Source organism: Myotis yumanensis, unplaced genomic scaffold (genome assembly GCF_028538775.1).
Source record: "Myotis yumanensis isolate MYYU_CA2020_CCGP unplaced genomic scaffold, mMyoYum1.0.hap1 SCAF_20, whole genome shotgun sequence".
Lineage (NCBI taxonomy): Eukaryota > Metazoa > Chordata > Mammalia > Chiroptera > Vespertilionidae > Myotis > Myotis yumanensis.
The window spans coordinates 8,375,630-8,402,815 of record NW_027223771.1 but is presented as its reverse complement, the minus strand read 5'-3'; the positions used below and the strand labels follow the sequence as shown (position 1 = coordinate 8,402,815).

Sequence of the window (27,186 nt, the reverse complement as noted above, 5' to 3'; positions counted from 1 at the left end):
AGGTCAGCCCGGCCCGCGCCGCCGCCGCCGCCACCGCGCCCCGCGCCCCGCGCCCGCCGCCGCGGCCCTGCGTGGCCGAGGCGCCCGCGCCCGCCGCCGCCGTCGTCGCCGTCGCCGTGCGTGCGGGGCGCTCCCGCCGTCGCCGTGCGTGGCCGTGGCCCCCCCCCACTTCCCCACGCACCGCCCCCTCCGCCGCCCTGGCGGGGCGCGCACCTGGCACCTGGCGCGCTTGCGAGGCGCCCATCAATCCGGCGGCGCCAGCCCCGCCCCGCGGCCTCAGTTTCCCCCCCACCTCCTCGGGGACCGAAGCGTCATTGTCCGCCAGCCCTTTGTCCCCCAGAGGCCCCCGGACGGGCTTCCGGAGCGAGAAGAGGGGCTCTTACATTCACAATGGCCGTGCGAAGGCGTCTAACTGTCACATGTGTTCTCAGCCGAGTGTGGCTGGAGATTTTATGTGCATATAAATTGCATATATAAAGTGCACATATATATATATATACATGTATATACTGGTATAGAATGTGTGTATATGCATGTATATACTGGTATAGAATGTGTGTATATGTATGTATATACTGGTATAGAATGTGTGTATATGTATGTATATACTGGTATAGAATGTGTGTATATATATATACACACATGCACACTTAATTACACATACACACGTGTGTAGACACATGCACACACCCATACACACATATACATAAATGTATACACGCACAGACTAGTACACGCAGTCCTGACTTGAACGGTAGCTTGGGACGGTGGGAGTGACCGTGAACCAAACTGTCTTGTTAACCAACGGGGAAAACTAAGGTAGTGCTGGGCTCTTTAAAAAATGTGCCCACACATTCCACATGGCTCAGTGGATAGAGCGTCGGCCTGCGGACTCAAGGGTCCCAGGTTCGATTCCGGTCAAGGGCATGCACCTTGGTTGCGGGCACATCCCCAGAGGGGAGTGTGCAGGAGGCGGCTGATCGGTGTTTCTCTCTCACCGATGTTTCTAACTCTCTATCCCTCTCCCTTCCTCTCTGTAAAAAGTCAATAAAATATATTTTAAAAAAATAATCACTGAATACACTGTGATTTAACACGTTATAAATATTGAGAATTCAAATGTCTTATTTCTTTGTCAAGCATGTCAAACTCGCAGTCTGCGGGCTGCATGCCTCGTTCATTCCCAGTCGAGGGCACAGGCCCGGGTTGTGGGCTCGATCCCCAGTAGGGGGGCGTGCAGGAGGCAGCCGATAGACATTTCTCTTTCCTCATTGATGTTTCTCTCTCTCTCTCCCCCTCCCTTCCTCTCTGAAATCAATAAAAACCTTAAAAGCAATCAAACAAACCAACCACAGGGAGCATGAATGGTTGAACAATCATTTCTTCCTGTGGCTGGTCCTTATGTAAGAAGGGGTCTCAGACCCCAAATTAGGCTGGCGTTTGCACTGGTCGGGGAAGGCGGCTATGAAAAAATAAGACTAAGGAAAAGCTATGACCAATAAAAAGAATGAGAACGTAGTCACAGCCTTCTCCACCCACAACAAGAGGCCGCTAACAGCCTTAATCAGTCTGATATGATGACGACGACAACCCCCAATTTTCCCGACCACAGTTTTTTGGTGGTGCCAGTATTTTGGACTCTTGCCTCCAAGGAACTAGCATCCTAATAGCCAGAAAGTTTTAAAATGTGAGTGTGTTTGTTTTATGTATTCAGATACATTGGAGGATGCATGAAGGGAGCAAAGTGTTTATCTCACCAGACTAAGAGCTTTAAGAAATACTCATGGTTGTGTCATGTTTTGTTTTTTTTTTAAACATTAAAAGCGAGACAGTTGCTTTGAATTTATGGAGAAAAGCACGTATATAATTAGCGACTCCCCCTTCTATTTGGATTGGAGCTTGCTTAGATTTTTCCAGCTTAGTCAAAAGGCTATAGATGGGGGGGGGGGGGGTGTATATGTAAGAATAAAAAAAAAATGTAAACTCTTCATGAATCGAAAATAGTCCTTGCATCCATTTATTCAGAAGAAAGTTCCAGATATTTATCTACATTCACCTTTTGTCTTTAGTGAAAAAATGGCATGAGAAGATCTTCGAGACTGGGTAGATCACATGGATCCTGGTTCAACAACAACAACAAAAAGAAGAAAAACAAAATTTTCCTAGGTATATAAAAGAGGAGAGAAGATCGTTGGAACTGCAGAAGTCTTTTCAAAATGGATTCTGGCTCTGGCCAGTGTGGGTCAGCGGTTAGAGCGCAGCCTGTCTACCGAAGGGTCTCTGGTTCGATTCCCAGTCAAGGGCACATACCTGGGTTGCAGGTTTGATTCCCCAGTCCCTGTTGGGGTGTGTGCATGAGGCAACCAGTTGATGGGTCTCTCTCACATTGATATTTCTCTCCCTTTCTCACTCTCTCTTCCTTCTTCCCTCCGTCCCTTCCACCCTTTTCTAAAAAATCAATGGAGGGAGAAAATATCCTTGGGTGAGGAGTAACAACAAGAAGTGATTCTGAAACTAGATGGTGGCGGTGGCTATATAACAACACGTGTGGACTAAATGCCTCTGAACTCTATACTGTAAGGTAGTGACAAGGGTCAACGTTGTTGTATGCATTTACCACGATGTAACTAGCTCCCACTGCTTCTCGGCTTTTTGGCCAAGATCAAGTGCAAAAATGAGCTGCTCTCCCCTCCCTCCCCCGCCAAATCCCATACTTCATCCAAATATGCCTGCAAAATCCACTCTGCAGGGAACCCGCACTCTGAGATTCAAAGGAAAAACGGGTACATCCAGGTTGGATTGGCAGGATGGCCCACGGTTTTCTGCACAACGTTTGCTACCTTCTGGGCCAGCTGGAGTTGGGTGGCACCACCCAAGGAGTGATGGGCACTCGGGCCTGGGCAGACTGGCTTGTAGGGTTCCCTGCTGAGCCAGTTGTACATGGGAGTGGGGGGGTAGGTGAAGGGGGGTTGGTTGGTGCAGGTTCAAGAAGCGGCTGGCGGCTGGGCTCACAGTGTCCGGTGGAGTCAGCTGACCAGGAAGCCGGCTGACACAAGAGGCCCTTTATGCGTTGATGCTGGGCCCTGCTGGCCGCCCCGAGGCACAATCCCCCATTCATTTGTTCCCTTTAGATGTTTGTGCTCTGGGGGCCTTTGGGATTCGTGTTGTTGCAAATGCCAGCAGATAGGGGTGCCTGCGTATTATAGGAGGGTTTTCTTGTTTATTTTTATTTATTTATTATTATTTTTAATATATTTTTATTGATTTCAGAGCGGAAGGGAGAGGGAGAGAGAGATAGAAACAACAGCGATGGGAGAGAATTAGTGATTGGCTGCCTCCTGCTTGAGTCCTGCCCAGGGGGAGCCTATAACCGAGGTGCATGCCCTCGACCGGAATCGAACCCGGGACCCTTTGGTCCACAGGCCGGCGCTCTATCCACTGAGCCAACCCAGACAGGGCTACATTTTGATTTTAAACCGAGGTTCATCGTTCAGTCCTAAAACACAGAACGGAAGCCAGGAAGTGTGGGTTCACTTGAACCAAACTGGGGAAAAAAAGGTGCTTTTCTCCGCCTCTGCAAAATGAAGGCCCGGAACTCACCGCAGTTTTAATGATGACGCTAAGCAAACACCACACGCAGCCCTTCGCTCTGAGCAGAGGGCTCTGTCTGTTTCTAGCTGCAGGCAAATAACAGACTGGGAAGAAACAGTGACTGCGTTCTGAGAGGATTATTGGATCCCCCATCAGCAACGTCTTTGGCAATATTTTTTTAAAATATCTATTTTTTGGTTTCAGAGAGGAAGGGAGAGGGAGAGAGAAACATCCATGATGAGAGAGAATCATGGATCGGCTGCCTCCTGCACGCCCCCTACTGGGGATCAAGCCCACAACCCAGGTATGTGCCCTTGTCTGGAATCGAACCCGGGACCCTTCGGTCCACAGGCCGACGCTCTATCCATTGAGCCAAACAGCTTGGGCTTTTTTGGAAATATTTTGTACAGGACACTAAGGAAGATATTAGTGTCACAAACTCAGCAAAAAATCTAAGCCTTTTCAGAAAACATTTTCTTCCCACAGGCAAAGCAAGGTTAAGCACAGGACGAACGTTACTCTGTGAATTGTGGTCTGTACACACGATGGACTGTTATACAGCCTTGAAAAAGGGGGGGGGGGGGAGCCCTGGCCAGTGAGCTCAGTGGTTAGAGCTTTGGCATGAGGACCAAGGGGTTGTGGGTTCAATTCCCAGTCAAGGGCACATACCTGGGTTGTAGGTTCCCCAGCCCCATTAGGGGTGACTGGGAGAGGCAGCCAATTGATCTCTCTCTCTCTCTCTCTCTCTCCTTCCTCCCGTTCTTCCACTCTCTAGAAATCAATGGAAAAACATATCTCTGGTGAGAGAGAGATGTTTTCCCATTAATGTTTAGAGAGAGTGGAAGGAATGCAGGGAGGGGGAGAAGAAGAGGCAGGGGAGAGAGAGAGAGAAAGAGAGAGGAGAGAGAAACATCAATGTGAGAGAGACACGTTGATCAGTTTTGCCGGCTGCAATTGCCCTGGGGCCGGGGATCAAACCTGCAACTCAGGTACATGCCCTTGAACGGGAATTGAACCTGCAACCCCTCAGTTCCTGGGTCGGCGCTCTAACCACTGAACAACCCGGTCAGGGCTGAGGCCTACTTCTGAGGCGAGGAATGAGGGTCCAGGTGCTCGCGGAGATGGAAAATCCACTCCGTGCAGGTCTCATTCGTCTGCGGAGGCTCATTCCAAAGGGCTGCGCCTCTGAGGCTCCTCGCCCAGGCGGTGCGTTGCCGTGGCGACGGTGACTTTTAGTTGGTACTTTTTATAGATTCGAGTGTTACACCCCGGAGTCTCTTCTTGTAAAGGAATAAACCTTGATGTCGAGATTTCATGGCACAGAGCCAGGCAGGGACCATTTTCAGCGTTTATGTGTGAAACGGACAGTGGATACCAGAAATAGAACAGTGTCATCCAAAGTTGTTTGTTTTTTTACAAAACACAAGTGAACCCTTTTTCTCCATGGAAATGCTTCAATGATCAATAAACTGGCAGAAATATATGTGTCTGTTGGGAGTTGCTTTGTTTTCTACCTTTAGGGCCAACCTTCCCCCCGCCCCCACTGGCCCAGTTATTGTGGGGAGCCCACGACCACGTCTCATGATCGAATGGGGGAGAGGACACTGGGGACTGAGGGTTGAAGGAGCATATGGCCGGGGTCTGGGTACTGGCTCTGCCCTTTAGCTGTATAGCCTTTTTTTTTTTCTTTCATGTTTTTTTAAAATTGGTTTTTAGACAGAGAAAAGGAGAGGGAGAGAAACATCAATGATGAGAGAGAATTATTGATCAGCTGCCTCCTGCACACCCCCTACTGGGGATCAAGCCCACAACCCAGGCATGTGCCCTTGATCAGAATCGAACCTGGGACCCTTTGGTCCGCAGGCCGATGCACTATCCACTGAGCCACACCAGCTAGGCCCGAGGACATTTTTTTTCATTGAGTTTTAGAGAGAGTGGAAGGGAGGGGAAGAAAGAGAGAGAGAGAGAGAGAGAGAGATATGCATGAGCCCCAACTGGGGCCGGGGATCGAGCCTGCAACCGAGATACGTGCCCTTGACCAGAATCGAACCCGGGACCCTTTAGTCCGTGGACCCACGCTTATCCGCTCACACCGGCCAGGGCATAAACTTACGTTTAAAATATCCATTTCCTGGTAAAGTACACGCCGAGGGCTGGGCTGTGGCCACGTACGTGGCGAAGCACTTCTGAGCCTCATGAAGCCTGGACAGACAGTCCCAGAACCGGTGCTTTCCTCCGGGCCAGCCGCGGAGTTAATTGGAGAGTTGAAAATTCTGAGGGAAATGGTGCCATCTCGTGGTTCTTTTTCAGTATTACAGGCCACATTTTTTTTTTCCTTCTTCTTTTTTAAATAGACTTTTTTGGAGCAGTTTTAGGTTCACAGCAACGTCCCACAGGATGTACAGCAGGTCCTCGAACAGCACCATTTCATCCAGTGTCTTTTCTTAATGACGTTGATGAGATGGCGTAGGAACGTAACGCTTCCTTGTATCCATTAGCCTATGGGAATATGGGGTTTGTTATACACCCAACAGCACGGGTAGATCTCAGAGCTGTCATGTTAAGGGGAAGAAGCCAAACAAAAGGAATAATACTGTATGACTTCCTTTACAGAAATGTGTAGAAAATATAAACTAATCCATGGGGACAGAAAGCGGATGGGTGGTGGTTTGGGGGGTGGGGGTGGGGGGCAAGAAAGACAAACGGCAAAGAAGCCAGAGGAAATGTGTGGGGCGCCTCGGCAAGGTCCTAGCGGGTGGCAATGCAAAGGTCATGTCAGAAATCGGTGGGAGCGACCGGGAGGGATGGGGGTCTGTGGACCAGCCCAGACGCTTACCAGGGAGGCGGAGGGGAAAGGTACAGTGTTTTAGGGCCCTTCTACTGGGCGCCTCTTCCTGGGGGCTGTTTGTGATTCCCGGGAGCTTAATGCAAACAGCTTGGGAGCGCTCCTGGCATTTATCACCCGGATCTCGTCACATGGCACGTTCAGTTCGGTCTCACCAAGGCCGCAAGGCACCGGAATGTTAAGCACAAAGACACTGGCCTCGGTCGGAGTCTGAATCTCAGCCGTCATGCAGTGTGGCTGTGTGACTTCAGTCAAGTTACTTAGCCTCTCTGTGCTCCGGTTTCTCCATCTATATGCATGGGCCTGGGTTTCTCCTGTTATAAGCATTAGAGTTACTATCTGCAAAGAGCTTAGCACAGTGTTTGCCACGTTCTAACCCCTAAGGATGTTCATAAAAATCCATTTTTTTGCTCTTGGTTGTGAGCGATACCAATGATGTACGTGTGGCATTTGCCCTGGCCTCCAGGAACTCGCACCTGCGGGTCAGATTTAAAGTTTTGTCAGATCTCTTCTAGGTAGCCTGGCCCAGCAGCCTCTGCACTTGGCCAGCCGTGGCATGAAGGCCAAAGAAGGCTGGTTCTCAGTGGCCACTTTTTTTTTTCATGTTTATTATTGAGATTACAGATGTCCCTCTTTTTTCCCCCCATACCTCCCCTCCACCCGGTTCCCGGCCCACCCAGGCCCTCGCCACCCTATTGTCGGTGTCCATAGGGAATGCATACATGCATATAAGATCTTTGTCTAATTACCAGGCTTGAAGCCAGAATTCCGGAGGGTGGAGACAGGAGCCACAGGAGCCAAAGGTGTTGGCCTTTCCAAGATTTGGGACCATTTGCGTTTCAACCGACGCCTGGCGACAAGCTAAGAGCTCTGAAAGCACCTTGAGCTTATTTGGGCCCCTCACCACCCTCCAGGCCCAGCCAGTGCAGGGTATCGCCCCCAGCGGCCCCTATTCCCTAAGTGTGCCCCGCCTCGGCCCCGCCCCTGCGGTCTACGTACCCGCAGCCCCGCCTCTCCCAGTCGCCCCGCCTCCCCAGTTCCCATAGCCCCGCCCCTACGCTGTACGTAACCGCAGCCCCGCCTCCCCAGTTCCCATAGCCACGCCCCTACGCTGTACGTAGCCGCAGCCCCGCCTCTCAGCATCGTCACGCCCCCTAGTTTCCATAGCCCCGCCCCTTCGCTGTACGTAACCCCGCCTCACCAGTTTCCGTCGCTCCGCCTCTGCGGTGTACGTAACCGTAGCCCCGCCTTTCCGGTTCCTGTAGCCTCGCCGGTACGTTGTACGTAACCGTAGCCCCGCCTTCCCGGTTCCCGTAGCCGCGCCGGTACGCTGTACGTAACGGCAGCCCCGCCTTTCCGGTTCCCATAGTCCCCGCCCCCACGCTGTACGTACAGCAGCCCCGCCTTTCCGGTTCCCATAACCCCGCCCACACGCTGTACGTAACAGCAGTTCCGCCTTTCCGGTTCCCATAGCCCCGCCCCTGCGCTGTACGTAACAGCAGTCCCGCCTTTCCGGTTCCCATAGCCCCGCCCCTGCGCTGTACGTAACCGCAGCCCCGCCTCCCCAGTTCCCATGGCCCCGGCCCTCCCCGCCCTGCCCCTCGCGCTGTGTCCGGTCCCCGCTGCCCGTCCGTCCTCCCTGTCCCCACCGCCACTGCCACCACCTGTCACCCCGCGCGGCGCCCTTGCCGAGGGAGGCGGGCGCCATGGCGGCCGAGGCCCTGGCGGCCGAGGCGGTGGCTTCGCGCCTGCAGCGGCAGGAGGAGGACATCCGCTGGCTGTGGGCCGAGGTCCAGCGCCTGAGGGACGCGCAGCTGAACCCGCCAGACCGCGGCCCGGCCGAGGGGCCCTGCCTCACGCGGGAGGTGGCGCAGCTGCGGGCGGAGAACCGCGACCTGCGGCGCCGCCTGTCCCGCCTGCGGCTGTGCCTTGCGGAGGAGCAGAGCCACCAGGCGGCGCCGGAGGAGGCCGGGCGCGCGGCTGCCGGCGCGCAGGTAGCGGGGACTCCCGGCGGGGGGCTCGGTAGGGCGCCCCGAGGTGCACACTGAGCGTGTTTCTCCCCGGGAAGGGCGGGTACGGGTGCGGGCGGCGCCCTGAGCGCTGTGCGGGGCGCGGTCCGTCCTGGTCCCTGCAGGGCGTGCGTGCCCTGCCCTCCCGGTACCCCCGCCCGGCTGACCTCGGGGTGCACGGCTCAGCTCCCCCATTCCATCGCCGCCCCCACGTTTCTGTAGGAGCGGGAACAGCAGCTTCCTTTGCTTGGAAAGAAAAGAAAATGCTGGCGCGTTGACAGCTCTGTTCCTCGCTTGGGCAGGTTGGGGTCTTGTCGTCTTGAGGTCTGGGTATGGAGCATCCTTACTTCGTGCAGGATTTTACTGTTTTAGTTCATTGATGAGCAGACTGTTTTCCTGGGACGTAATGAATTTCCTGCGTTCTGAAGGCTTTCTCAGACCCGGGTGGGGGTGGGGGGGAGACAGTTCTTGAAAACCAGGGAGCCCTATCCACATCTTCATGAAATAATGGGCTTAAAGTCTCTGGTGGCAGCTACACAGCCGTTTTCCAGTGACATTATTTGTTTAAAGTTTAGGGGGGGACTTTAAAATACATTAAATCTTTTTAGATTTAAAATACAATAAGTATATAAAAATAGCCCAGCTGGTGTGGCTCAGTGGTTGAGCATCGACCCATGAACCAGGAGGTCAGGGTTCGATTCCCGGTCAGGGGCACATACCCGGGTTGCGGGCTCGATCCCCGGTCGGGGGCGTGCAGGAGGCAGCCGATCCATGATTCTCTCTCATCACTGATGTTTCTCTCTCTCTCCCTCTCCCTTCCTCTCTGAAATCAGTTAAGACATATTTAAATATATATGTATATGTGTGTGTGTGTGTATATATGGATATATATATGGAATATATATATATATATATATAGTCCCAAAATTCACGCAAGAAGTAATTTTGATAGAAAACACAGGTTTATAATTAAAAATTGTAAATTTTTTATTGATTCATAAAGTATACAGTCTAGGGTTATGTGTGGAATAGCACATCGGGTAAATGGCCTCCACGGCTTTGCTGGCACATACGCAAAGCCGTGGTCTTCACTGGTCTTCATTGTCCCTGCTCCTGGGCCGTCATTGGTACTTGGTAATGCTAATCGAATTGAAGGGGTTGAAATCAAAGGGCAACAGATATGAGAATCTGATTCAATAAACCAAGTAAAATTAGGCTTTTATTTTTGTTGTTGTTGTTGTTAATGTTCACGCAAAATTCAAATCTTGCGTGAATTTTGGGACACCCTATATATCCTGTTTTTAGCAAGAAGATAGGAGAATTCCCAGACAGGAAAGGACCAAACCTCAGAAAACAACTTGCCCACGGAGGGCTGCAGGGGGCGCTCAGGACAGCCCAGCTAAGGGCCCCGACACAGGGGGCACTTGCTGGCATCTCCCCCTCCTCCCTCGGGTCTCAGATGTGTCGCTCTTTCGTGTCGCAAGCATGAGCTGTTTACCATCTACCTTTCTCTCCCAGCCTCCTCCTCGCCAAAACCGAGGAAAGGACGTTCGAAATATGACGGAGGAACGGGAGCCTGACAGCGAGGTCAGTCGTTGCTCTGGAAATAGCATAAGACGCTGCCTGTCATTGAGACGCGCTCGGGGCGTGCAGGAGGCAGCCGGTGCACGATGCTCTCTCGTCACTGAAGCTTCTCTCTCTCCCTCTCCCTTCCTCTTTCTGAAACTTAAAAAAAAAATTTTTTTTTTTTAAAGGAAAAAGTGGGATGCGTATGCTCACCTGAGTGCATGCCAATGATTTTCAGGTGAAAAGCCAACCAGACTTCATAAAGGAAAGATTGGCGCTGTTTGAGATATTGAAGAAAGAGCATCAGCGGTCACGTGCCCCCGGTGGGAGCGAGGGGAGAGCAGGCGATGCGATCACAGTGAGAGTGGCTGATGGGAAAACCGTGGAAGGGGAGGCGTGGAAAACCACACCGTACCAGGTGGCTGCTGACATCAGGTAAACCACAGATTGGAGAAGATTTCAGGTGGGTTTTGGCTTGTTTTTGGCTATTGTGAGCCTTTTTTAAAATACGTTTTCATTGATTTCAGACGGAGGAAGGGAGAGGGAGAGAGAGAGAGAAACATTGATGAAAGAGAATCATCGATCAGCTGCCTCCTGCATGCCCCCCACTGGGGATCCAGCCTGCAACCCGGGAATCAAACCCTGAGCTCCTGGTTCATAGGTCAATGCTCAACCACTGAGCCACCCGTGCCGGGCGATGTTCAGTAATAAGTGTTGGGCCAGAGCTTGTTGAAAATGTGTTGTTCTTGCCCTGGCCGGTGTGGCTAGTGGTTAGAGCATCGGCCCTCGGACTGAAGGGTCCCAGGTTTGATTCCCGGTCAAGTGTTCATACCTAGTTGCAGACTCGATCCCCTGCCCTGGTTGGGGCACGTGCAGGAGGCAACCAATCGATGTGTCTCTCTCCCATTGATGTTTCTCTCTCTGTCTCTCCACTTCCCTTTACTCTCTCCAAAATTCAATGGGAAAATATCCTCGGATGAGGATTTCAAAAAGCAAGCAAACAAAGGAACAAACAAAAAACCCTGGGAGTGATTTTATTCTCGTGCTTTAACAAATCATGGTAGCCCGTGACGAGGTTAACTGCCCGGTGATTTTTTCTCTCACCAGTCGAGAGCTGGCCGAAAGTACCGTAATAGCCAAGGTCAATGGTGAATTATGGGACTTGGACCGCCCGCTGGAGGGGGACTCCACGCTGGAGCTGCTTACGTTTGACAATGAGGAGGCACAAGCTGTGAGTATTTCAACAACGTGTACAAAACCACCTATCGAGCCCTAACCGGTTTGGCTCAGTGGATGGAGCGTCGGCCTGCAGACTGAAGGGTCCCAGGTTCGATTCCTGTCAAGGGCATGTACCTTGGTTGCAGGCACATCCCTAGTAGGGGGTGTGCAGGAGGCAGCTGATCAATGTTTCTAACTCTATCCCTCTCCCTTCCTCTCTGTAAAACATCAATAAAATATATTCAAAAAAACAAAAAACCACCTATCAAAGTCAGGCATGAGGAGTGTTGTGGCGCTCTAAGGCTTAAAACGTGTCTATCATGATTTAATAGGTATTCAATACCTTTTTAAAAATACATATTTTTATTGATTTCAGAGAGGAAGAGAGAGAGAGAGAGAAAGAGAGAAACATCAGTGATGAGAGAGAATCATGGATCGGCTGCCTCCTGCACGCCCCACACTGGGGATGGAACCCACAACCTGGGCATGTGCCCTGACCGGGAATTGAACCGTGACCTCCTGGTTCATGTCGACGCTCAACCACTGAGCCACACCAGCTGGGCCTGATGCTTCTTTTAGTGTCATTTAGTATCAAAGATTTATTTTTCCCCCCTGGGTTTTATTTTCCTATTATTATGATTGTGAACATCAACCAATTTATGAATATTGAGTGCATACCCATGAGAAAGAAACCCTATAGCAAAACAAATCTGGAAAACTCAGGTCTGCGAAATGATAAATTAATGGCTTTGTAAAAGCATTTTCTATTTGATTGAAAAATCCATGGGTCCTTTATTATTTATTTTTCTGGTCAATCTTTACCTGAGGATATTTTTCTATTTATTTTTTGGAGAGAGTGGAATGGAGGGGGACAGACAGAGAGAGAAACACATCGATTGGTTGCCTCCTGCACATGCACCCAACCAAGGTCAGGCATCAAGCCTGCAGTCACGGTATTTGGCCTTGACCGGAATCAAACCTGAGACCCTTCAGTCCATGGGCTGATGCTCTATCCACGGAGCAAAACCAGCTTTTATTTTAAAAGATGATCCTATTTATAATGTAGCGCATGATGCACCACAGGACAGAAATACTTCCTGACTTCTGGGTAAACTCACAGAGAAAATGACAGTAAAAATGTTCTTGTAAAGTTGATCAATGTGCACACCAGAAACGAGGGTCCTTTTGTCAAAGGACACAGCTTTCTGGTTGGCAACGTCATTGGTTTTGTTTTCAAATCGATGTTGCCCTGAGGCCTGGTGTTAACACCAAACCACATGTTAACTCCGTTATGCCTTTGCATGATGGAACGTGATCGCCAGCAGCGTCTGTGTCGGTGCCCGCAGGTGTACTGGCACTCCAGCGCCCACGTCCTGGGCGAGGCCATGGAGCTCTACTATGGAGGCCACCTGTGCTACGGCCCACCCATCGAGGACGGGTTTTACTATGACATGTTCATCGGAGACAGGTAACACCACTGAACGTTCACTTCGGAGTGCATGTGGTTTGGGCTCATGGTTTTATCATGGTTACATTTTTTTAAATGATTTTTTTATTGATTTCAGAGAGAAGGGAGAGGGAGATAGAAACATCAATGATGAGAGAGAATCATGGACTGGCTGCCTCCTGAAATCCCCACACCGGGGATCGAGCCTGCAACCCAGGCATGTGCCCTGACCCGGAATCCAACCATGACCTCCTGGTTCATAATTCAACGCTCAACCACTGAGCCATGCTGTTCAGGCCCAACGGGGCTTTCAAATTGCAGGCCTCGTCGAAGAGACTGAAGGCAGATCATTCCATCCATTAATGCCCATCTCCCTATCTGGGAAAAGTTATCTGCCTTCGGATGAATGTCTGATTTTCTGAAGTCCTGGTGCATCAAAACACCAAGTCCCAGCTGACCAGCGTGGCTCCGGTGGTTGAGTGTGGACCTAGGAACCGGGAGGTCACGGTTCGATTCCCAGTCAGGGCACATGCCTGGGTTGTGGGCTCCATCCCCAGTAGGGGGCGTGCAGGAGGCAGCTGATCCGTGATTCTCTCTCATCATGGATGTCTCTCTCACTCTCTCCTTTCCTCTCGGAAATCAATAAAAATATAAATTTAAAAAAAAAACAAAAAACCACCAAGTTCCTCCAGTGAGAAAGCTTGTTGGTGAGTGACAAAGGCTGCAGGACCCAGGCCACACAGGCACGTGGTGAGGACTGGCAAGTGTTGATTCTCACCTGCTCCCCCTGCAGAGCCGTGTCCAGCACAGAGCTGCCGGCGCTGGAGAGCATCTGTCAGACGATTATAAAGGAAAAGCAGCCTTTTGAAAGATTGGAAGTCAGCAAGGACGTCCTTTTGGAAATGTTTAAGGTAACTTCCTCTTTAAAAAAAAAAATATATATATATATATGTATGTATGTATATGTACGTGTATATGTATATGTATATGTATATATTTTATTGGTTTCAGAGAGGAAGGGAGAGGAAGAGAGAGAGAGATAGAAACATCAGTGATGAGAGAGAATCATGGATCAGCTGCCTCCTGCAGGCCCCCTACTGGGGATCGAACCTGCAACGGGGCATGTGCCCTGACCGGTATCAAACCCGGGACCCTTCCGTCTGCAGGCCGATGCTCTGAGCCAAACCAGCCAGGGCCGGATAACTTCAAGGAGCTGTTTAGGAGAAGAAAACCTGGTTATAGGAAGATTAAAAGTAATTAACGTAGACAACTTTTTGTTGTTAATCCTCACCCGAGGATCTTTTTCCCATTGATTTTTTAGAGTGAGTGGAAGGGCGGGCAGACGGGGACAGAGAGAGAGAGAGAGAGAGAGAGACATCGATGGCAGGGAAACACATCCAGTGTTTGCCTCCCACATGCACCCTGACCAGGGGCGGGGATGGAACCTGCAGCCCAGGTACGTGCCCTTGACCAGGAATAGAACCTGCGACCACCCGCTGTGCAGGCTGATGCTCTGACCACGGAGCCACGCCGACCGGGCTGTGAGCTCTTTCTATCCCCAGGATCGCAGCACCTAGAACGCAGTAAACACCATTCAGTGTTTGTTGCAAAAAAGAAAATACTTTCCCACGTAAACTTCTTACGTAATGACGTACAGATTTGTTCTTCTTTGTAGTACAATAAGTTTAAGTGCCGCATTTTGAACGAGAAGGTTAACACTCCAACCACCACGGTTTACAGGTAACGTGCACGTAAATTTTAAACCTCAGTGATTCTCTTTTTAAAAAATATATATAGTTTTATTGATTTCAGAGAGGAAGGGAGAGGGAGAGAGAGATAGTAACATCAGTGATGGGAGAGAACCATTGATCGGCTGCCTCCTGCATGCACCCCACTGGGCATCGAGCCCGCAACCCGGGCATGTGCCCTTGACTGGACTCGAACCCAGAACCCTTCAGTCTGCAGGCTGACACTCTACCCACTGAGCCAAACCAGCCAGGGCTCAGTGGTTCTCTTGAAGGATCAGCAGGAGAAGCAGTTTGCCTGGGGTGGTATCTACTTGTAAATGTGCTTGTCCTAGTGTCACTTCAGTTAGGGACTCGGAGATGTTATCACGAAGGCAGTCACTGCTTTTCCTTCGTCTCCCAGGATGGCACTGGCCCTGTCTGAAGTATCTCGTTACAGGTGCGGCCCCCTCATCGACCTTTGTAAAGGCCCCCACGTGAGACACACCGGGAAAATCAAAGCCATCAAAATTTTCAAGGTAAGGGTTTATTGCTGTTCATAGAGAAGACTTAAGATAAACTAAATTATTAGGAATTTCAGTCATATGCTTCATAATCTGAACATCATGCTATTTTTAAAAACCCTTCATTATTTGATTTTTACATGGGCTTCTAAAAACAGTATCATTTTTTTTAGAATTCTGATTATTAGGACATTATGTGTAGCTTTTGATTTTCATTTAACCTTCCTGTGTTGCAATGCATTTTTCTTGTTCGTATGATATTTTACCATTTGTACGCCATAAGCATCAATAGACGCAAGCGACGGACCTTTTTTAATTAAATTCAAAACATCGTGGCAGTTAACTGGTTATGATATTGTGGTACATACTGGTTTTCTTTTTTTTAATATGTCTTTTTAAATTTTTTTTATATACATATATTTTTATTGATTTCAGAGAGGAAGGGAGAGGGAGGGAGAGATAGAAACATCAATGATGAGAAAGAATCATTGATTGGCTGCCTCCTGCACACCCCGTATTGGGGATTGAGCCCACAACCCAGGCAAGTGCCTCTGACTGGAATTGAACCCGGGACCCTTCAGTCCGCAGGCCAACTTTCTATCCACTGAGCCAAACTAGTCTAGGGCTATATGTCTTTTTTTTTTTTAATTGGTTTTTAGAGAGAAAGGGAGATGGAGAGGAGACAGAAACATCAATGATGATAGAAAACCATCCATTGGCTGCCTCCTGCACGCCCCACACAGGGGACCAGGCCCACAACCCGGGCATGTGCCCTGACCGGGAATCGAATCGTGACCTCCTGGTTCATAGGTTGATGCTCAACCACTGAGCCACCCCGGCTGGGCTCTTTACGTAATGTACTGATGGATTTGGACTGGGAAGGTTTAGTTAGAACCAACTTAAGAGTCTTTCCAGCGCTACAGAAGGTCACCGTCATGGAAGCTGTGTTGATGCTATATTGGAAAGCTGTGCGTATGTAAGACAGATTTTATTTATAACCGAATGTTAGCTACGCTCACCAGAACGTTGTTGGATGCTTAGAATTCCTCCACCTACTGGGAGGGCAGCCCCGCCATGGAAGCGCTGCAGCGGGTCTACGGGATCGCCTTCCCCGAGAGCAAGATGATGAGAGCCTGGGAGAAGGCCCAGGAGGAGGCCAAGAGCCGGGACCACAGGCGAATCGGGAAGGTGGGCCAGCGTCCTCTCACCCCTGCGATGGCGCGTGCCTTTATCGGCTCGCGGTTCTGTCCCAAACCTAAATGGTTCCAAAAGTAACATTTCTCCTCCTGCGTTCTTAAATAGCTTTTAAAAATATATTTTATTGATATCAGAGAGGGAGAGGGAGAGAGAAACATCAGTGATGAGAGAGAATCATGGATCGGCTGCCTCCTGCATGCCCCCTACTGGGGATTGAGCCCGCAACCCGGGCACGTGCTTTCGACCGGGAATCGAACCCAGTTCATGGGTCGCTGCTCAACCACTGAGCCACACGGGCCGGGCCAGCTGTGAATATTTCTGATCTTTTTGCCGTGTTTTCTCCCCATGACACCCATCCTCCAAGAGGCCAAGTAAGAAAGTAGCAGTAAATAGAAGGCGAAGGAAAAGCTACTGTTCAAAGCTTAGTTAGTGAGACGATCAATACAAAGGGTCGCTTCCCATGTGCTATGCAGGGCAGTGAGGTGGGAGTATTGAGGGACTTTGGGTACAAAGGTTAGAGAATGGGAATGAGGGCCGTGCACATTTCATGTCTAGCGTGTCACGTGTGCAGTAAACATTAAGCACCCACCGTGGCATTTGACATCAATTTATGGTTTCATTTCAGGACCAAGAGCTTTTCTTCTTCCACGACCTGAGTCCGGGCAGCTGTTTCTTCCTTCCCAGGGGCGCCTTCATCTATAACACACTGATGGATTTCATCCGCGTGAGTGACTCTCCCTTCCTCTCAGCTCCATCTGGCCTCTCACCGTGTCCTCTCATGGTCACATGGCCCGGCCTCCCCATGGACTTTATTTCGGTCACAGTGAGGATTTGGAGCCTGATGCCGATTGTGCCTCCTCATGAAAACGTTGAGATGATTGGCATTTTCCTAAACTAGTTCCATCCTCGGGTTTAATCCAATGCCTCCGCGGTGCCTGTAAGCTTCTAGAGCAGGTGCAACTCGGAGGTGAGCGTCAGACGCCGTGAGGGGCTCCTCCTGGGAGAGAGCAGGGGGGTCGTGCTGGCATAGGATGCTCAACCAGGAAGCACTGCTTCTCACTGCGGCCCGGGGGTCACGGGGCCCCTTCATCGTCTGGTGTGACCGGGCAGCCCCAGAGCCAGGAGGGAGAGAGTTCTGTGAGATGCTCGGTTGTAGTACACGCGCAGGTGAGAGTCCGTCCGGGACCGTGTGCTGTGGCTGCTGCTGCGGGCGACCGCGTGGACTGCTGGGGCGGCGCTCCCCTTCCTGCGCTCTGTCCTTATCGTCACTAACCAGCTACACGTTCCCTGACTCCGCTCCCTGAGCGCCTGTCACTGGTTCACCCTCCGCTCCCTGCGAGCACCGGGAAGCCCTGCGGCACATGCTGATGACCTGGGGCGTCTCTCGGTGATTCTGTTCCCACTGGGGTCTTCTCGCCCCGGAGTGAGGGCTTCAGACGTCTTCTTGCCGCCATCCCGGCTGCGCCCCTCATCGCCGTCCTGTGCTCATGCTCTTCTCTCCTGCTGGCGCGTCTTCCTCCTCCTTGCTTAGCCCTCTCACTTGGGGAAGCACTTTCTTCAAGAACTTCCTGATGAGCCCGCCGGCGTGGCTCCGTGGTTGAGCGTCGACCTATGAACCAGGAGGTCAGGGTTCATTCCCAGTCAGTGCACGTGCCCGGGGTGCAGGCTCCATCCCCAGTGTGGGGCGTGCAGGAGGCGGCTGATCCATGATTCTCTCTCATCATTGATGTTTCTCTCTCTCTCTCTCCCTCTCCCTTCCTCTCTGAAATCAGTAAAAATATTTTTTTTTAAAAAAGAAGAACTTCCCGGGGACAGTGCACATGGCATGTGCTGGTGGTTCTGTCTGAGGCACTAGTCTCGTTTTGTCCCCTCTTCTCACACTGCCCCCCTGGACGCTGCCCGCGCTGGACTCGCTTACCTGGGCTGCGCGTCTTTCCTAGGGGCCGGCCCCCGTGAAGCCGAAGGAGGCGATCAGAGGGCAGGGGGCGAGGCTTGAGGAATCACTGACTGTGATCAGAGGCGCCAGCGGGGGGCGAGGACCGTCATGACTGCTGATCCCAATGCGCTGCCGTCTTTGCTGGGAAACCATCCAGGCCCCTGGCACCTGGAACTCTCCAGGCTTCGGGAGGAGCGGCCTTACAGGATCTCTTATCTCTCGTAGATGCGACACAGACCTGGCTGGGGGCGGCCCCAGGTCTCACTGTGTGAGGTGCAGGGTGCGCAGCCCTTTAGACACACAGCCCCAGGCCTCTCGTGCCAAGGTAAGGGTGCCGGGGGGAGGCCTGCGCCCGCGTCTTGGGATGGGCGTGTGGGGCAGACGCAGCTGAGGTGGATCCCGTGAACGCCCAGGTACCCTTGGCGGAAGGAAGTGGCCTGTGCATGCAGCACACACAGAAAGCTGCAAAGTCTCCCCGGCCAGCGTGGCTCAGTGGTTGAGCGTCGATCTATGAACCAGGCGGTCACGGTTCCTTTCCCGGTCAGGGCACATACCCGGGTTGTGGGCTCATCCCCAGTAGGGGGCGTGCAGGAGGCAGCCGATCCGTGATTCTCTCTCATCATTGATGTTTCCTTCTCTCTCTCCTCCTCCCTTCCTCTCTCAAATCAAGAAAAAGATATTTTAAAATACACGCACACACACACAAAACGAGTGGCCTAAAGCAGGAATGTGTCCTCTGCTGTTCTGGAGGCGGGAAGCGTGAGATCCAGGCGTTGGCAGAGCCGTGCTCCCTCTGAGACCCGCGGGGAACCCGTCCTCCCTGCCCTTTCCCAGCCAGGGGGGGGTGTCAGTCACCGCTGGGCTTCCTTGGCGTGTCAGTGCCTCACTCCAGTCTCCTGCCTTTCCTTGGCATTCTCCCTGCGTGTCTTCACGTCATCTTCCTCTACATGATTCATTCATTCTCTCTCTCTCTCCCCGTCTCCTCTTCCCCCTCCTCTCTCTCTCTCCAAACCTCCTCCTCTTATGAGGACACCAGTCCCATTGGATTCAGACCCACTCCAATGACCTCTGAACTTGACCCCCTCAATAAAGACTGTTTTCAAATAAGGTCTCATCCTGAGCTCCCACCTAGCTTCTTGCGGGGAGGGATACACTCCACCCATGACTGTGGGTGACCTCCATCTTCTCCCCAAAGGACCGGGTTCTTAGCGGGCCTGTCTTTACTGGGTCACTGGGGCTCTCCGCTGGCCGTTGTTGGATATGGAAGCGCTTGAGGCTCCTCCCTGCACCCCAGACGCAGTCCTCACTCTACTGTGTGTCGGTGTCCCCAGGAATCGGGGCCCGTCATCCTGGCCAGAGAGCCAGGCGTTCTCTGCCTGTGGGTCCGTAGCATCGGGGGCCCCACATGGGCAAGGGGCAGGTCTGGTGTCGGGGGTTTTGTGTGGGAAAGCATGCTGTCCCTGGCCACCGTGCACATTGCTGAGAGAGTCTAGAGCTTGAGAGAGAAAGAAAATACTCTAAAAGCTTCCCGAGAGAGAAAGCCTAGACGTGGCACTGGGTATCAGAAAGGCAAGGGTATTTTTGATAGGAGTCAGAACCAGTGCCTTAAACATGTGGATCCTACAGCCTGGCCGGTGTGGCTCAGTGGTTGAGCATCAACCTATGAACTAGGAGGTCGCGGTTCAATTCCCAGTCAGGAGCACATGTCCGGGTTGCAGGCTCGATCCCCAGTGTGTGGCGTGCAGGAGGCAGCCGATTGATGTTTCCCTCTCATCGATGTTCCTATCCCTCTCTCCCTCTCCCCCTCTCCCTTCCTCTCTCTGTAAAAATCACTTTTTAAGAAATATCAATAATAATAACTGTGGGTCCTAGAAGCCCCTCTCAGCTGACGCAGGCCTGCTTCGGATCCTCCCGTGTGGTTGCAGCTCTCCCAGCCGGCGGAGGCAACCCTGACCCGCCTTCCTGACCATAAAGAACGCAGCTCTCCTCCTCTCCTTTCCCGCGGCCTTGGAGATCTGTGCTTTTATAAATGCTCTCTGTGTAGTATCCAGCTCCTAAGTCACAAAGAATCAAAGCGTCAGATACTGTCGTGATAGACACACTTCACGTGAAAGACAGAGAGAGCGCGTTCATCTCTCACGATCCGAAGGGACCACCCCCAGCACTGCTGGCACGCCCATCACACGTGCACACGAGGTGACCCCGCGTCCACACACTGCGCTCGCAGTCGGACTCCACGTGGCCTTGACCTCTCCATGCCTTTCCCCGCAGGAGGAGTATCACCGCCGGGACTTCACGGAAGTGCTCTCTCCCAACGTGCTCAGCAGTCGGCTCTGGGAGGCCTCGGGCCACTGGCAGCACTACAGCCAGAGCATGTTCGCCTTCCATGTGGACAAGGACACTTTTGCCCTCAAACCCATGAACTGCCCAGGGCACTGGTGAGTATTGACTGTCAAGTAGGCCCGGCCGGTGTGGCTCAGTGGGTTGGGCGTTGTCTGTGCACCGAGAGGTCATCGGTTCCATTCCCAGTCAGGGCACATGCCCGGATTGCGGGTTCGATCCCCAGTTAGGGGGCGTGCAGGAGGCAGCCGATGGGTATTTCCACTCTCTCATCAATGTGTGTCTCTCTCTCCCTCTCCCTTCCCCACTCTCTAAATATCAATAAACTATTCTATTTTTTTTTTTAAATTTTATTGATGTCAGAGAGGGAGGAAGAGATGGAAACATCAATGATGAGAGAGAATCATGGATCGGCTGCCTCCTGCACGCCCCCTACTGGGGATCGAGCCCACAACCCGGGCATGTGCCCTGACCAGGAATCGAACTGTGACCTCCTGGTTCATAGATTGATGCTCAACCACTGAGCCACGCTAGCCAAGCAATAAACTATTCTTTAAAAGAAAAAAAAGTGGCCTTTGAAATGAGTGGTAAACGGTGAGTGGGAATTCCCTGGGTGAATGGGAATAGGAGGCTGCATTCTGGGAGAGATGCATTCTGGGAGAGATGGTAGACAGGCTCCTAGGGCGCCAAAGCGATGCAAGTCCAAGGTGCGGTAACTCAGGAGAAGAAATTTCTTAAAGCTCGTGATCTAAGAACCAGAATAAAAATGGACCCGTCTTGAGGCTTAATCATAACTTGTCACTGTTTCGCTAATCACTTAACCATTTCCCCACTGAGTAAAAGCTGTGTGTTACCGCCTCTTTTCTAGTCTCATGTTTGCCCACCGCCCGCGGTCTTGGAGGGAAATGCCCATTCGATTTGCCGACTTTGGGGTTCTTCATAGAAACGAGCTGTCGGGAACCTTGAGTGGCCTGACCCGGGTTCGACGCTTCCAGCAGGACGACGCCCACATCTTCTGCACCGTGGAGCAGGTGAGCGGTGCCGGGTGGGCCCGGGCAGCGCCCACTCCGGGGTGCCTGGTCTCCTCGTCTCACAGCATCTCTCAGTCTCTCAGAGTCGCTGTAAACTACAAAGTCCAGTCTCGCCTCTGAGGTCTCCTTCAGCCTCATGTTCTGTGATTCTCAAATTGGGGTCTCAGATCAGTAATCTCTTTAAGAAAAAAAATATATATATATATATTTATATATTTTCATTTCAGAGAGGGGGGAGAGAGAAACATCAATGATGAGAGAGAATCATGGATCAGCAGCCTCCTGCACACCCCCTAACAGGGACTGAGCCCGTACCCGGGCATGTGCCCTTGACTGGAATTGAACCCTGGGACCCTTCAGTCTGCAGGCCGATGCTCTGTCCACTGAGCCAAACCAGTTAGGACTGAAATCAATAAAAATAATTTTTTAAAAAAATTTTTAATAAAACATTTCATTTGCTCTCATTTCAGATTGAAGAGGAAATCCAGGGGTGTCTGCAGTTCTTACAGTCTGTTTACTCCACGTTCGGCTTCTCCTTTCAACTAAATCTGTCAACACGGCCAGAGAACTTTTTAGGCGAGCTCGAGTTATGGGACGAGGCTGAAAAGGTAGGTGGGACGGAGCGCTGACTCAGGGTAATGCTCGCGTGGTCGCACTCACCTGGTGCGAAGAGGGGCGCCCTGCCGTGGGGGTGGACGTGGGAAGCTGTGGAACAAACACGCCAGCTGTAGAACGCAGTTACCCAGCTGTCCTCGTCACAGTGATGACAGCAACACGGTACGTGCATTTCACACTTCACAGTTCATAGCAAGGTGTGTCTACTCTTTCCAGTGCCAGTCACTAATAACCACTGTCATTGTTTGTTTTAAATATATTTGTATTGATTTCAGAGAGGAAGGGAGAGAGAGAGAGAAACATCAATGATGAGAGAGAATTATTGATCAGCTGCCTCCTACACATCCCCTACCGGCCATGTGCCCTTGACCGGAATTGAATCTGGGACCCTTCAGTTCGCAGGCCAACGTGCTATCCATTGAGCCAAACCAGCTAGGGCTGGGTTTTTTTGTTCTTTTTTAATTTAATTTTTTCTTTTTTTATAGATAGATTTTTATTGATTTCAGGGAGAGGAAGGGAGAGAGAGAAACATCAGTGATGAGAGAGAATCACTGATCTGCTGTCTCCTGCACGCCCTGTACTGGGGATCAAGCCCGCAACCAGGTATGTGCCCCAGCCGGGAGCCGAACCAGCAACCTCCTGGTTTATAGGTCGATGTCATGCCAGCCAGGCACAGTCTCATCTTTCTTTTTCTTTTTTTAAAATATATTTTTATTGGTTTTTTTTTAGAGAGGAAGGGAGAGGGATAGAGAGTTAGAAACATCGATGAGAGAGAATGATTGATCGGCTGCCGTCTGCACACCCCCTACTGGGGATGTGCCTGGAACCAAGGTACATGCCTTTGACCGGAATTGAACCTGGGACACTTCAGTCTGCAGGCCGACGCTCTATCCACTGAGCCAAACCAGTTAGGGCTCTTTTTCTTTTCTTAATAGCAACTGCAGAAGAGCTTGATGGAATTTGGAAAACCATGGAAGCTAAACCCAGGAGATGGAGCATTTTATGGCCCTAAAGTAAGTGGACCCTGTGCTTCAATAAAGAGGACGGTGGAAAAGAGAAATAGAAACCATGACTAAGCAAACCTCACCTGCTTTGCAGATTGACATCAGCATCAAGGATGCCCTGGGCAGGTCCCATCAGTGTGCGACCATCCAGCTGGACTTCCAGCTCCCGCAGAGGTTTCACCTCACCTATGTCAGGTGAGTGGTTGGATGTGGGGAACAGTGCAGGCTGACATCCTCGTCATGTGGCGCTGTGAATGTCGAGAGCTCTTTATAGAGTCTAGATGTAAGCCCTTGGATGTGTATGTGATTTGCTAATATTTTCTCCTACGCTGTCGCTTCTTTTTAAAAAAGAGAGGAAGGGAGAGGGAGAGAAACATCCATGATGAGAGAGAATCATTGATTGGCTGCCTCCTGCACGCCCCCCCACTGGGGATCGAGCCCGCAACCCAGGCATGTGGGTTCGGGAATCGAACCATGACCTCCTGGTTCAAAGATGGATACTCAACCACTGGCCACACTGGCCGGGCTGTAGCTTCTTCTTTTTTTTTTAATAGTGTCTTCACTTTCCCTTTCATTTTAAGTTTTGTATTTCACTGATGTCTAAGTCATAGATTTTTTCTCTCATGGATCATGTTTTTGGCATCATGTCTGCAAACTCTTTGCCTAAGCACAGGCAATGAAGATTTCCCCTACGTTTTATCTTAAAAGTTTTCTAGTTTTGAGTTTCACACATACGTCTAAGATCCATTTGGAGTCCAATTTTTGTCTGAGATGTGAAAGTTTAGGTCAGAGTTGATTGGTTACATCTAGATGTCTAATTATTCTAGCATCATTGGTTGTAGAGAGCATCCTTTCTCCATGGACTTGCTGTTGTACTTTTGTCAAAAATCAGTCAGGCCCAGCCGGTGTAGCTCAGTGGTTGCACATCGACCTGTGAACCAGGAGGTCATGGTTATATTCCCAGTCAGAGCACATGCCTGGGTTGTGGGCTCCATCCCCAGTAGGGGGCGTGCAGGAGGCAGCCGATCAATGATTCTCATCATTGATGTTTCTCTCTCTCTCTCTCTCACTTCTTCTCTAACATCAATAAAAAGTGTATTTAAAAAAAAAAAGAAAACCCTGAAATGTGTCATTTTCCTTTTTAGTAAGGACGGGGATGACAAGAAGAGCCCTGTGATCATTCACCGAGCCGTTCTGGGCTCAGTGGAGAGAATGATAGCCATCCTGTCGGAAAACTACGGGGGGAAGTGGTAAGTGACGTGGAAAAGAAAACGTGTCTGTTATTCCTTAGAAGTCACGTCTGAGAGAGAAAACTAACGTGAAAACAAACTGGTGGCTCCTGCCTTAGCACGAGCCAGCATGCACACGGCAAGTGAAAAATTCCCGTTCCCGCTGCCGAGTCAGAAAGTGAGGCCGAGCGACATGAAACTGTCTCATTTGCCTCCCGGGAAACTCGGTAGACTTACACAGTCATGTTCTCACCATTTCAAGCCTTTGAAAGTTGGAACCTGGGAATCACAAGGCCCACACTCCCAGGGGGGTACCCCCTCCTGCCGCTGCCACCCCTCCTTCCACCCGTGGTGTTTGCCTCGTGGGGCGCCCTGACCACTGACTTTGGAGGAAACCCTGCAGCACAAATGGCCCTGAGCAATACGTTGGCACAGGCCAAGGAGAACTGCTCCCCAGGCCCAGCCCGCTTAGGGGCGAAGTGGGGAAGGGAAATGCCCTCAAGGGCGGGGTGTAATATATATATATTTTTTGTTTAAATTGATTTCAGAGAGGACGGGGAGGGAGAGAGAGAAACATCAGTGATGAGCCCTAGCCGGTTTGGCTCAGTGGATACAGCATTGGCTTGCAAACTGAAGGGTCCCAGTTTCCATTCCAGTCAAAGGCACATGCTCAGGTTGCGGGCTCGATCCCCAATAGGGGGTGTGCAGGAGGCAGCAGATCGATGATTCTCTCTCATCATTGATGTTTCTCTCTCGCGCTCCCTCTCCCTCCCTCTCCCTTTCTCTCTGAAATCAAATATTTTTTAAAAACTATTGAATGAGAAAGCTCACAAAAAAAAATCTTTGGTTATTTTTAATCATGTAACAAATGGTCATTCTGAAAATACCTATTTTTTCTATTTCTCAGGCCTTTCTGGCTGTCTCCGCGTCAGGTGATGGTCATCCCTGTGGGGCCGACTTGTGACAAGTATGCACTTCAGGTAAAATCAGACGCATTTAATGACAAACCTCCTTGTCACCTGCTGTCCTATCCAAGTGCCCAGCAACGTGCAGAACAATCTTGGCATCTAGTGTGAGGAGGTTTTTTACCTGAAACGTATTCATGCCTGAAAATACTGCATAACTAACGCATTCACTGCCAACCCGTGTTTTCAGCCATTGGGAGGAATGCCTATGTACTGTATCAGAACCATTTTATTTCTGGATGTTTTTGAGAGTTTGCTGTTTTAAAACATCTCATATTTGTTATTCTTTTCCATGTGGCTCTATTAGGACAGAATATTTATATTATCTATTGCTGTGTAACAAATTACCCCAAAATTTAGCAGCTTAAAACAACAAACACTTCTTTTTTGTTGTTGTTTAATATATTTTTATTGATTTCAGAGAGGAAGGGGAAGGGAGAGAGAGATAGTAACATCAATGATGAGGGAGAATCACTGATAGGCTGCCTCCTGCACGCCCGCTACTGGGGGTCTAGCCCACAACCTGAGCATGTGCCCTTGACTGGAATCAAACCTGGGACCCTTCAGTCCACAGGCCAGCGCAATAATAGAGCGTTTTCTATTCTTGCAGGTGTCCAGCACATTTTTTGAAGAAGGATTCATGGCCGACATCGATTTAGATCATAGCTGTACACTCAATAAGAAAATCCGAAACGCACAGCTGGCTCAGTATAATTTTATTTTGGGTAATTTAAAGTTGCATCTGCTCTCCTAAATGCTTGTTTTTTTGCACTTTAATTCCAGAAGCACTTTAATTCCATACTGAAGAAAAACTCAAGACACCGGTCATGTGACTGCTCGCTCCATCTTTTGTAAATTGTTGATTTACAGTGTTATTTCCCTTTCTTTTCTATAGTGGTTGGAGAAAAGGAAAAAGCAAACAATGCTGTCAACGTTCGAACAAGGGACAACAGAATTCATGGAGAGATATCACTCGCTTCTGCCATCGATAAATTGAAGAATCTCAAGAAATCGCGTACACTAAATGCTGAGGAAGAATTCTGAAGTCCTTCTGTGTAACCTTGTTTTGACACCACCCCCCCGAAAAAAATGCATTTTTCTTAATTAAAGTTAGTACTTCTGAGAACTTTGGGCCCACTGACGGTTCCTCTGCCGGGGGCAGTGGAAGAGGAGACGATGAATGAGTAGCCGATGTGTATGAAGTTTAATTCACTTATGTGTCTGAGAACAAGCTTGAGGAAATTTTTAATTTCCCAAATGTCTTGAGAGACTTATATGGGAAAATGTTATTCATTGAAAAAAAGAGAAATACCAGAAAATGAGGATTATGAAGTGTTATTGCTAAGATTTGTGATTTTCAAAATATAGGTTTTAAATAAAAGTCTGCAAGCTCTTTAGAATATGGCAGAACATCTTATTTTCTAGTAACAGTATGTTCTCATTTGTTTTAACTAACCAACAACCACAAGAGAAGCTAACACTGAACATTGGGTTATTGACAAAGGACTCGGGTCCAGTATTGTGGAATCTACTGTTTGCCACCTGAGCACGCAGGATGCCTCGGGCCTCTCCCATCCCCAAGGCTGGCCTCCAGGGAGGGACCCAGGCTTCGGACCCTCATCTTACATCCAGGGCTCCTGTCCGGGGGCCTGGGGGCCTGGAATCCTGCTGACTTAACGTCCAGCCTCTCCCAGTCGTAGAGGAACATCTGGACATAAGTGTCTTGAACCCATGGCAGCTGCGGAGATGCCAACTGGGTACAGGCTGGGCCAGCCCCGGGTTCGCGGGGCCACCTGGCCCACCTGAGAGCCTCAGTCGCTTCCCATACAGTTTGGGACACAGTTTCTTCATCTGCAAACAAGGCCTTTTTAATATGAAAGGCAATGGAATGTCATCAAAACTGTCGCACAGTACCTAGCACATGGCGGCCTTTGTCTAAATATAT

At 50.5% G+C, this 27,186-nt stretch overlaps 1 protein-coding gene across 1 annotated transcript; it reads left to right on the top strand.

The window, feature by feature from the left end:
* Window positions 1-8,051: 8,051 nt before the first annotated feature.
* TARS3 (threonyl-tRNA synthetase 3) lies at window positions 8,052-26,367 on the top strand. Its single transcript, XM_070400343.1, has 19 exons — window positions 8,052-8,430; window positions 9,964-10,032; window positions 10,250-10,446; window positions 11,119-11,242; window positions 12,576-12,697; window positions 13,470-13,587; window positions 14,352-14,416; window positions 14,861-14,939; window positions 15,966-16,112; window positions 16,747-16,845; window positions 20,329-20,495; window positions 21,266-21,428; window positions 21,899-22,036; window positions 22,979-23,056; window positions 23,142-23,242; window positions 24,193-24,297; window positions 25,184-25,256; window positions 25,852-25,966; window positions 26,137-26,367. The coding sequence occupies exons 1-19, from the start codon at window positions 8,143-8,145 to the stop codon at window positions 26,283-26,285; spliced, it is 2,397 nt and encodes a 798-aa protein (XP_070256444.1). The 5' UTR covers window positions 8,052-8,142; the 3' UTR covers window positions 26,286-26,367.
* Window positions 26,368-27,186: the final 819 nt, after the last annotated feature.